The 11,979-nt window shown below is 44.0% G+C and overlaps 1 protein-coding gene across 3 annotated transcripts in view; it reads right to left on the bottom strand.

Moving 5' to 3' along the window:
* USP35 (ubiquitin specific peptidase 35) overlaps window positions 1–11,979 on the bottom strand; it is a 55,824-nt gene that overhangs the window by 3,870 nt on the left and 39,975 nt on the right. For all 3 annotated transcript variants that reach the window (XM_019449937.2, XM_019449934.2, XM_053900127.1), the window contains 2 exons: window positions 1,324–1,417; window positions 296–402 (listed from right to left, as the gene is read on the bottom strand). In XM_019449937.2, the coding sequence (XP_019305482.1) occupies window positions 296–402; window positions 1,324–1,417 (201 nt within the window). The remainder of the gene's footprint in view (window positions 1–295; window positions 403–1,323; window positions 1,418–11,979) is intronic.

Genomic DNA, 11,979 nt, shown 5'->3' with positions numbered 1-11,979 from the left:
TGCCACACGAAGACAGGCCGTACCTGCGTGCACGTGCCCCCAGAGCTATGCTGAACACGCGCCCCTGCACTCAGGCAAGCACAGCACACGCGTGTGTACATACTAACCCCTCCCCGGTCATACACGCAGACCCTGCCCACCCCTCACACGCCTCCACACACATTACGCTTTCCACAAGTGCAGCGTGGCACCCGTTTCCAGGAGGAGGCAACAGGACCGGAGACACAGACTATCCCACAGGCACCCTTCTCCAGCCCTGAAGCCCCCATGCAGAGCCAGGTCTGGCCGCCCTCACCGATCCAACAGGTACTTCAGGTACTCAGAGCAGTCCTGCTGGGTGCCAGGGCTGAACCAGGGTGTCCAGGATGCAGACAGGAAATTCTCTGGAGAAATGGCAGGCCTCTAGGACCAATGCAGATGAAAGACGGGGTCAGGAGCAGGAGGCCACTCACTAACCAGCTCGGCCAAGTGCTAGGCCTGAGGGTCCACCTGGGGATTCTCTGTCCCAAACATCTGGCCTCCTCTCTGAAGTCTTCCCCCTTCCTAGTTGTACCTGACCTGACCCATCCCATCCCACCAAGGCCATGCAGCCTATGAGCATGGCATTAGGTTCATGGAGAAGAACAATCCTCTAAGAACTCACTCTTTCCTGACACATCTCCAGACCCTGTTCAATGCCATTCCTTCTGCCTAAAATACCTTTCCTCCATCGAAAACTTAAAGAGTTCAAGTCCCAGATGTGCCGACGCCTGTTCTGTGCCATCTTCCCAGTGATCCCCTCCACCATCACAATCTGCTCCCCTCCCTCCCTTGCGAGCATACGACACAGTGCGCCTCCCTCTGTTGGAGCACGACCTTTGTTAGCTGCAGGTCTGCCTCCCCCAGCAGACTGGGAGCTCCGTGAAGGCAGGAGCTGTAGCTGACTCACCTCCGTGGCCCCCACAGGGCCTCACATAATGCTTGGCTAAGGGCTTTAGGTTCCATGAGGGCGGGGACCGTGAACAAAACAATTAACACCCCTCAGGGTGACTGGCAGTGAAGTGCTCCAAAATGACAGATGAGCAAAGCAGCATCTAATGTGAGGGAGTGAATCACTGAGGGGAGACAGGTGGGCAGAACACAGAAGGGGCTCAAAGAGACACTCCCTCTTCTGTCCCACAAGGCACTAAATTGGCCATGAACCCGTGCCAGCCCCAACCTGGGGCTGAACAGCTTACATCAGGAAGCAGGGACTTAGAGGCAGATACAGACAGGTCCTGGGGAAGGGAAGGGTGTCAGACCAGAGCCTCCTCTCCACCACACCCCAACTCCCCCTGCACTCACCTGGCTGTGCTCCAGAAAGGCAAAGAGCCACTGCAGCTTGGTCATCAAGGGCTGTGAGTTGTTCTCTGTCAATCTGAGCACACAGTGTCTGAAGCTTCAAAATAAAGCAAAAGCATCCAGGTAAGCCAAGGGCATCCAAGGAGCCCCTACTCACCCACAGCACAAACAGGGCAGCCAGTTAAAGGCAAAACAGCCATTTCAATCTCAAGTCTGCATCGGGGGCCGGGGAAGAAGAGCAGATGAATAACCCAGCTTAGACCATGAGGTGACCCCTGCAGCTCCTTCCAGTTCAGACAGCTCATGACTCCAAGTTCAAAGATTCAAAGGTGCTAAGATCCTATGGTCCTGGAGTTCTAAGGCTGGAAGTCTCGGGCATGCACCAGAGTCTGTGCCAGTATGGATCATCACCAGCCACCGCAGCCATTCACGCCCGTCTCCTCCTTCCCTCGGAAATGGTGTTCAGACCTACCCAGAGCAGCAGGCCTTGCTCCAACCTTGACCCTCCAAGTCCTCTCTTACAGCCCCTTCTTAGGGCCCCTGCACCATGGTCCTAGGACCACGCCAAGCAGTTCCCCTGCCTCCGAGTGAGGGCAGGGGTCAAGAGTGAGGAGTCTGCTAAATAAAGGGGACACAGTGGGGCCAGACTGACTCCCAGCAACAGAGTATGATCCTGGAGGAGACAAGATCATACCGCTGACACCCGCATTACTTGGAACAAGCCAATTCTCAGGCCTCACCTCAGCTGCTGTTCTCACAAGCAGCTCTAGGCAAACAGGTCAGGCATCTTTCCAACCTGAGCCCACTGCATATAACAGTGTTATCAAAGTGTGGTCCACCTACCTGTCTGCCACAAAGTTTAAGTTCAGAAGCTGAGTGAGCATTTAGGAACATGTACCCACAGACTTTAATTTCAGAAGCTGAATGAGCACTTAGCAACATGTATAGTGATCTGACCTATGAGCATATAAGCCCATGGCCTTTCTCCCAGTAAGTCATCTGACCATATTTTACAGAGATTTAACAGTCTGAGCAGACTCTAAGCTGGAAAAAAATAATCCTTCACCAGGTCTGAGAAGTATACATGTTAGGAAGTGCTAAAGATTAGCTCCAACCTCCCCCTAGTGTATCTGAAGCTCAGAGAGGAGAAACCAATTTGAGGTCATACCATAAGGTGAAGCAAAGCTTACCTGCTCTATTAATTTTTAAAAAGATGTCTAAATGTGGTGATGAAAGAGGAGTCAAATGGATCAACAGAATATAACAGAGAACCCAGAAATAGACCCCCACAAATATAGTCAACTGACCTTTGACAAAGGAGCAAAGGCAAAAAAAAAAAAAAAAAAAAAAAAAGGAGCAAAGAGTCTTGTCAACAAATGGTGCTGGAACAATTAGACATCTACATTAAAACGAGAGAGAGAGAGAGAGAGAGAGAGAATGAATGAATGAATATATCTATCTATGAGGTGCCTGGGCAGCTCAGTCAGTTAAAATGTCCAACTCCTGATCTCAGCTCAGGTCATGATCTCACAAACCGTGAGATCAAGCCCCAAGTCGGGCTCTGCACTGACACCACAGAGCCTACTTGGGATTCTTCCTCTGCCCCTCCCCTGCCCGTGCACTTGAGCTCTCTCCCTGTCTCAAAATAAACAAACTTATATATACAAACACCTAAACATGTACCTGACATCACAAAAATTCACTCGGAATGGATCACAGACCTAAATATAAAATGCAAAACCATAAAATTCTGTGAAGATAACAAAGGAAAAAACTACACGACCTTGGGTATGGTGCCACCTTTTTAGATGCAACACCAAAAACAGAATCTAAAAATACAATTGACAAACTGGATTTCCTTTTAAAATCTTCTGTTAAAGACATTATCAAGAGAATTAAAAGATAAGCCAGAGACTAGGAGAAAATATGTGCAAAAGACCTATCTGATAAAGGCATATTCTCCAAAATGTACCAATAATTCTTAAAACTCAACAGAAGAAAACCAATGACCGATTAAAAACTGGGCCAAATACAGGGGTAGTGAGGGTCCAACACAGTGGTGTAGTAAGGTCCTGAACTCCACAGACACACTCCATCTACAGCTACCTATGGACTGTTTCCCTCTGAAAAAGATCTGAAATCTAGAGGAACTGCTTCTCCACAACAAAGGAGAGAAGGGCCACACTGAGATGCTAGGAGATGCAGAAACACTGTCTTGCAAAAAACCCCCCCACCCTTGGGGGCAGAGACACAAAACTGGGAGGGACGTCACTAGACAGGTGCTTCTCCCAGGGAACAGGGGAGTTGATGCCTCCCATCTGGCAGCCCAGTGCCTGGGATCTGCACTGGAAAGACGAGCCCCCAGAACATCTGACTGGGAAAACCAAGGGTCCCAATGTGCTACAGTAAACAGAGATTCCCCTCTTAGAGGGCTTGCCCTGAGATCGAGTGAAAAAACAACAGTTTGCAAAGCATCTAAACTATATGTTAGAAAAATTCATTTGCTGATCTGGGGACAACAGCTGGAGGAGCAGGGGACAGCTGAGATGCTCCCTGGAGACAGAGGCACTGGTGGACACCACCGCCTCACTCCGCAGAGACTGCTGGCACAGGCGGGCAAACTCGGTCCTGGCACCCACCCACCACCTTCCTGGACAGGAGAGCAAGCAGGATCATGACACCTGCTGAGGCCAGAGAGCACAGGCGGTGGCAGTGTTCCCCTGCTCTCCAGCTGGGGCAGGCAAACACAAATTGTCACAGAGTTCTCCCACTCCCTGGCTAAAATCTGCTACTGCAGATACATGCAACAGTCCTCCCCCAACCCCGCCACCAAAGCTGGCATGCGTGCAGAGACAGGGCACTCTCCCACCATACTACTGAAGTCCAAAGGCATACGCAGTCATGACATTTTTCTGTTGTCTTTCTGAAGCCCCCCCCCCCCCCCCCCCGCCCACCCTGACATGTCTGGCTGCCTTGCTAAAGTGAGTAGGTATGCACAGTCCACACAGGAGACAGATACCACTTGATTGACTGGTGCTGGTGGCCCGACAGGGCCAGTGTTAGTGAGTTCCACAGAAAGGTAACAAACAGAAAGACAGTTCTTGGCAGGCTACCACCCCCAGGGTGCTGTACAGACAACAGACTGAAACACAACCCAATTCTTCCTGTGAAAAAGGCCAAATACTTAGCCCAGAGCATCAGCCTAAGGGAAAGGCTTCGGGTTTTCCACACATCGGGAGGCTAAGAAGGACTTCCAGGGAATAGAAGGAGATGCCATCCTCACACACAGCCTTCATCTCGCTACCTAGACACAACTCCCAGAAAGGAGCTTCTATGCTTGTCTGGAGCTGAGATTTTTAAAACTGCTGTCCAGGAGACACCTCCAGATCTCCTGGTCTGGAGGCCAGCAGGGACTACTATTATAGCAACATAGGGCTGAATATATTTGTATACTTAAAAGCCAATGCCCAAGAGTCTGGCTTCCCATCACCTGAAACCAGGTGGTAAATGAGATCCCTCCCCTTAGATCACTGACTGGTCTTGGCACACCCTCATATAGGGTCATATTAATAGGTACATATCAAGAATAAATCAGGTGGTTTAGAAAAATCACAAAAGTTCTTGATAAAAACTCTCAAGAAAGTAGGGATAGAAGGATCATAACTCAAGATGAAAAAAGCTATATATGAAAGACCCACCACTAATATCCTCAATGGGGAAAAACTGAGAGCTTTCTCCCTAAGGTCAGGAGTATGACAGGGATGTCCACTCTTAACGCTGTTGTTTAACGTAGTGTTGGAAGTCCTAGTCTCAGCAATCAGAAAACACAAAAGAATAAAAGGCATCTAAATCAGCAAGGAAGAAGTCAAACTTTCACTCTTCACAGATGACATGATACTCTCTATGGAAAACCGAAAAGATTCCACCAAAAAACTGCCAGAACTGATCCATGAATTCAGCAAAGTCACAGGATATAAAAATCAATACACAGAAATCAGTTGCATTTCTATACACCAATAATGAAACAACAGAAAGAGAAATCAAGGAATTGATCCCATTTACAAATGCACCAAAAACCATAAAATACCTACGAATAAATCTAACCACAGAAGTGAAAAATCTATACACTGAACACTAGAGAAAGCTCATGAAGTAAACTGAAAAAGGCACAAAAAAATGGAAAAATAACCCATGCTCATGGATTGGAAAAATATTGCTAAAATGTCGATACTACCCAAAGCCATCTACATATTCAATGCAATCCCTATCAAAATAACACCAGCATTCTTCACAGAGCTAGAACAAACAATCCTAAAATTTGTATGGAACCAGAAAAGACCCTGAATAGCCAAAACAATCTTGAAAAAGAAAACCAAAGCAGGAGGCATCACAATCCCAACTTCAAGCTGTCTTGCAAAGTTGTAATCATGAAGACAGTATGGCACTGGCACAAGAACAGACACTCAGATCAACAGAACAGAATAGAGAACCCAGAAATGGACCCACAAACATATAGCCAACTAATCTTTGACAAAGCAGGAGAGAATATCCAATGGAATAAAGACAGTCTCTTCAGCAAGTGGTGCTGGGAAAACTGGACAGCGACATGCAGAAGAATGAACCTGGACCACTTTCTTACACCATACACAGAAATAAACTCAAAATGGGGGCGCCTGGGTGGCTCAGTCGGTTAAATGTCCGACTTCGGCTCGGGTCATGATCTCACGGTTTGTAGGTTCAAGCCCCATGTCGGGCTCTGTGCTGAAAGCTCAGAGCCTGGAGACTGCTCCAGATTCTGCCTCCCTCTCTCTTTGCCCCTCTCCTGCTCACGCTTTATCTCGGTCTCTCAAAAATGAATAAAAATGTTAAAAAATAAACTCAAAATAGATTAAACCTAAATGTAATATAGGAAGCCATCAAAATCCTAGAGGAAAAAGCAGGCAAAAACCTCTTTGACCTCAGCCACACCAACTTCTTACCCAACATGTCTCCAGAGGCAAGGGAAATAAATAAAAGCAAAAATGAACCATTGGGACCTCATCAAGATAAAAAGCTTCTGCAAAGCGAAGGAAACAATCAGCAAAACTAAAAGGCAACTGACAGAGTAGGAGAAGGTATCTGCAAATGACGTATCTGATAAAGGGTTTGTATCCAAAATCTATGAAGAACTTACCAAACTCAACACCCAAAAAACATAATCCAGTGAAGACATGAGCAAAAGACCAGAACAGACACTTTTCCAAAGAAGACATCCAGATAGATGGCTAAATGGCACATGAAAAAATGGTCAATATCACTCAGTATGAGGGAAATACAAATCAAAACCACAATGAGATACCACCTCACACCTGTTATAATGGCTAACATCAACAACTCAGGCAACAGCAGATGTTGGCAAGGATGCGGAGAAAGAGGATCTCTTTTGCATTGTTGGTGGGACTGCAAGCTGGTGCAGCCACTCTGGAAAACAGTATGGAGGTTCCTCAAAAAATTAAGAACAGAACTACCCTACAACCCAGCAACTGCACTACTAGGTATTTATCCAAGGGATACAGGGGTGTTGTCTTGAAGAGGCACATGCACCCCAATGTTTATAGCAGCACTATTGACAATAGCCAAAGTATGGAAAGAGCTCAAATGCCCATCGACAGATGAACAGATAAAGAAAATGCGGTGTGTGTATACACACACACATATACACATATACACAATGGAGTATTACTCGGCAATCAAAAAGAATTAAGATCTTGTCATTTGCAACAACATGGATGGAACTAGAGGGTATTATGCTAAGCAAAATAAGTCAACCAGAGAAAGACAAATATCATATGACTCCACTCATGAAGAATTTAAGATACAAAGCAGATGAACATAAGGGAAGGAAAGTAAAACTAATATAAAAACAGGGAGGGGAACAAAACATAAGAGGCTCTTAAATACAGAGAACTGAGGGTTGCTGGAGGGGCTGTGGGTGGGGGAATGGGCTAAATGGGCAAGCGGCATTAAGGAAGACACTTGTTGGGATGAGCACTGGGAGTTAGACACAGGGATGAATCACTGGAATCTACTCCTGAAATAGGAGTATTGCTATATGCTAACTATATGGGTGTAAATTAAAAAATTAAAAAAAAAATTTTTTTTTAATTACGAAAGTTCAAGAGACGACCAAGAACTAGGGCAAAGGTGAACAAAAATCACCAGAGGCAGCTATTTTACCTAATACATAGAAATAAACACACACACAGAATCAAGCGAAATGAGGAAACAGAACTGTGCTCCAAACAAAAGAATGAGACAAGCCTCAGAAAAAGACCTTAAGGATATGGAGATAAGTAATCTACCTGATAAAGAATTCAAATTAATGGGCATAAAGATGCTCACCAATCTTGGGGAGGAGTGGATGAACAGTGAGAACCTCAAGAGAAAACCAGAAAACATAAGGAAGTACCACACAGAAGTCACACAGCTGAAGAATACAACCACTCCAAAGAAAAATACATTAAGGCAGCTCAACAGCAGAATGGATGAAAGAAGAAATCAGCACGGGGTGGAGCCAAGATGGCAGAACAGCATGGAAGTTTTTCGTGTGTCTCGCGTCCATGAAATGCAGCCAGATCAACACTAAACCATCCTGAACACCTAGATAACTGATCTGAGGATTAACACAACAATCTGCACAACCTGAACTACAGAACTCAGTAGGTACGTGGCACGGAGAGGTGAACTTGGGGAGAGAGAAGCCGCGGAGGGCAGGGAGCTGTTTTTGTGTGCGGAGAGAGGACGGAGATGGGGGTAGGGGGGAGAGTTTGGGAAAAGCACCCCCAACCCCGCCAAAAGCAGCTGGAGAAAAAGTGGAAAAGTAGAAACAGCCGCAGGGACTGAACTAAAAAGGGAGAAAGGAGAGGGCTTAAATTCCATTAGGACTCTATAAACAGGGGGAGCCTAGAGTCTGAAACTCCACAGCTCAATACCTGGCAGTGCTCTGGTGGGAAAGGCAAATCCCCAGCAGCACAGTGGGGTCTGGGAGGTTCTCAGGCCACACGGGGAGAAGTGGTTCCACCGCTGGAAGGGCTTTTGGTAGAGGCTCTGCAGCCACCAGGTCCCAGCAGCCCCCAGAGAACAACCACATTCAATGGTGCTGGAGGAAGGTCATTGAGGGTGAAGCCTGGTGCCAGACATGTGTTGTGATTTTCCATGATCTCTGAAACACTGCTGCTACACGATAGCGTGAACTTCTTCTGGGGCAGGCTGGCGCCTAGCCGCACTCTCTGGGCATCAGCAGCAGCATGGTCCCAAGAACCATGCTTGGCTGGCACCTGGCCAATGCTCTGAGACCCTCCCCCAGAGGATCTGAGCAAGTCAAAGCCGCAGTTCCTCAGAAGTGAGGGGTCGGAAAATAGCCATGTTTGAGATAAAACTCAGGAGGGAGGTGCCACCTGGCAACCTGACAGCTTGGTCATAGACAGTGTAAAAGCAGGGAGGGGATGGAAGCTGGAGACAAAGGATGGGTGCGCAATTGCTAGTCAGGGAGAGCATAGAGTTCCAATACCAGAGACCCAATACCAGAGACTGAGTAGCTGGATGATGTCATTTTCACCCCTTGTGCATGTGCATACACACCTACAAGCCAGAACAATCCACCCCAGTAAGCTAAGTAGCACCATCTAGTGGAGAACAGAGCTGTTACACTAAGCCCCACCCAACTGGGCCAACCTCACTCTTCAGGAACACCACAAACCTCTCCACCTGCTTAGTTTATGGGCTATAAAGTGCTTCATGGTTTGACTTCTAGGGGAAACCAATGTAATTTCAAACGTATTTCAGTGTATTCGTTGGTCCATCTATTCAATTTTTCTTTTTCGTTTCTTTTTTTTCCTTGAATACAGAAAGAGAAAAAATTTTTATTTTTAATTTTTATTAAAAATATTTTTTCTACTTTTTCTTTTTCATATATTTTTCAAATCCTATTTCATTACATCATTTCATTTTATTCTATTTCATTGTATTCATTTTCTCAAATTTTCAAACTCTTCCTTTTTGTCTCTATCAAGCTCCTTTCAATAACCAGATCAAAACACACCTAGAATCTAGCATCATTTATTTGATTTTGTGTGTGTGTTGTTTTTAATTTTTTAATTTTATATTTATTTTTTACCTTATCAATTCCTTTTCTCCCTTCAAAATGACAAAACGAAGGAATTCACCCCAAAAGAAAGAGCAGGAAGAAACGACAGCCAGGGACTTAATCAACACAGATACAAGATGTCTGAACCAGAATTTAGAATCACGGTAATAAAAATACTAGCTGGGATCAAAAATAGATTAAAATCCCTCTCTGCAGAGATAAAAGAAGTAAAAACTAGTCAGGATGACTATGAAATAAAATAGGCTATAACTAAGCTGCAATCTCAGATGGATGCCACAGTGGCAAGGATGGATGAGGCAGAACAGTGAATCAGTGATAAAGAGGACAAATTTATAGAAAGAAGAAAGCAGCAAACGGGAAGATAAAGCAATGGAACTCAGAACAGCAAAAAGGAAACAGAATTTTAGAAAAATGAAGAAAACTCAAGGGACCTCTGAGACAACATCAAGCAGAGTAACATTCATACTATAGGGGTCCCAAAAGAAGAAAGAAAGGGGTAGAAAATGTATCTGAAGAAACAAGCTGAAAACTTCCCAAACCTGGGGAAAGAAACAGACATCCAAGTCTAGAAAGCCCAGGCAGTTTCAAAGAAGATGAACCCAAAGACAGCCACGACAAGAAACATTACAATTAAAATGTCAAAAATGAAAGGGAGAATCTTAAAAGCACCAAGAGAAAAACACCAGCAGAAGCTGGACAGGCCAGAGGAGAGTTGGTGGGGCAGATTCAAAGTGCCTCCTGGGGCACCTAGATGGCTCAGTCAGTTAAGCATCCACCTTCAGCTCAGGTCATGATCTCATGGCTTGTGAGTTTAAACACTGCATAGGGCACTGTGCTGATGGCTCGAAGCCTGGAATCTGCCTCTCTTTCTGCCTCTCCCCCTCTCATACTCACTTGCACACATGTACTCTCTCAAAAAGAAAAAAAAAAAAAGAAAAAACTTCCAACCAATAATACTCTACGCTGCAAGGTGATCACTCAAATTTGAAGGAGAAACAAAGAGTTTTAAAGACAAGCAAAAGCTGGGGTGCCTGGGTGGCTCAGTCAGTTAAGCATCCAACTCTTGATTTCAGCCCAGGTCACAATCTCACGGTTTGTGAGTTCAGGCTCCACATCAGGCTCTACACAGACAGTGTTGAGTCTACTTGGGATTCTCTCTCTCTCCCTCTCTGTCCCTCCCCTGTGCACTTACTCTCAAAAAATAATTTAAAACTTAAAAAAAAAAAAAAAAAAAAGGACTAGCAAAAGCTAAAGGAAAAGGAATTCATCACTACTAAACAGGCCTTACAAAAAATAATAAAGAGATTTCATTAGGCTGAAAAGAATGTCACTAATTAATAAAAGAAAACACACAAAAGTAAAAAGCTCACTGCAGAAGGTAAATATACAGTAAAGATAATAGATTAATCAGTTATAAGGTACTAAGAAAATTAAAAGGTGTCACAAAATTAACTGAACCTGTAATAATTTGCTTAACATATACATTTTAATAAAAAGATATAAACAGTGATATCAAAAACATAAATCTAGGGAGGGGAGTAAAAATGTACTTTTCAAATGTGTTCAACCATCAGTTGTTATCAAAATAAAATGTTACATAAATAGGATGATGTATGTGAACATCACAATAACCACAAACCAAAACTATACAAAGAAAATGAGAAAAGAATCTAATATTTTTTTAAGAAAATGTTAAAAAGAAAAAGAAAGGAACCATAAACACAGGCAGAAAACAATTAACAAAATGGCAGTAAGTCCATAATTCTCAATAATTACTTTCAATGTAAATGGACTAAATTCTTCAATCAGAGGAGTGGCTGAATGGATTAAAAAAACAGTACTCATCCATATACCCTGCCTACAAGAGACTCTCTTAGAAGGAGGGACCCACAGACTGAAAGTGAAGGGACGGGAAAAAAAAGATATTCCACACAAATGGAAATGAAAAAAAAGGTGGTGAAACCATACTCACATCAAACACAATGGAATTTACAAGTACTTTAACAAAAGACAAAGAGGGGCATCACAGGGTGATAGAGGGGTTGATCTAGTAAGAAGATACAACACTTATAAATATGTATGCACATAAAAAAGGAATAAAATGACAACAATACAATAGTAAGGGATTTTAATACCCCACTTGCATCAATGTATCAATTATCCAGACAGAAAAATCAATAAAGAAACATAAACCTTCAACAACACATTAGACCAGATGAATTTAACAGATAAATACAGAACCCTCCATCCAAAACCAGGAGAATATACATTCTATTCAAATGAACATGGTACATTCTGCCGGATACATCACACGTTAGGATGCAAAAGAAGTCTCAATAAATTCAAGACAACTGAAAACATATCTAGCATCTTCTCTGACCACGATCATTTACAAGAAGGAAAATGGGAGAACTACTAATATGTGGATATTAAACCACATATTAAAACTAAACCACTACTAGGTCACAGAAGAAATCAAAAAATACCTAGAGATAAGTGAAAACAGAAATACA

This window comes from Panthera pardus, unplaced genomic scaffold, assembly GCF_024362965.1.
Source record: "Panthera pardus isolate Hobbes unplaced genomic scaffold, ASM2436296v1 HiC_scaffold_12, whole genome shotgun sequence".
NCBI classification, from domain to species: Eukaryota; Metazoa; Chordata; class Mammalia; order Carnivora; family Felidae; genus Panthera; species Panthera pardus.
The sequence above is the reverse complement of the archived record's forward strand: the minus strand, read 5'-3'. Positions and strand labels throughout refer to the sequence as shown.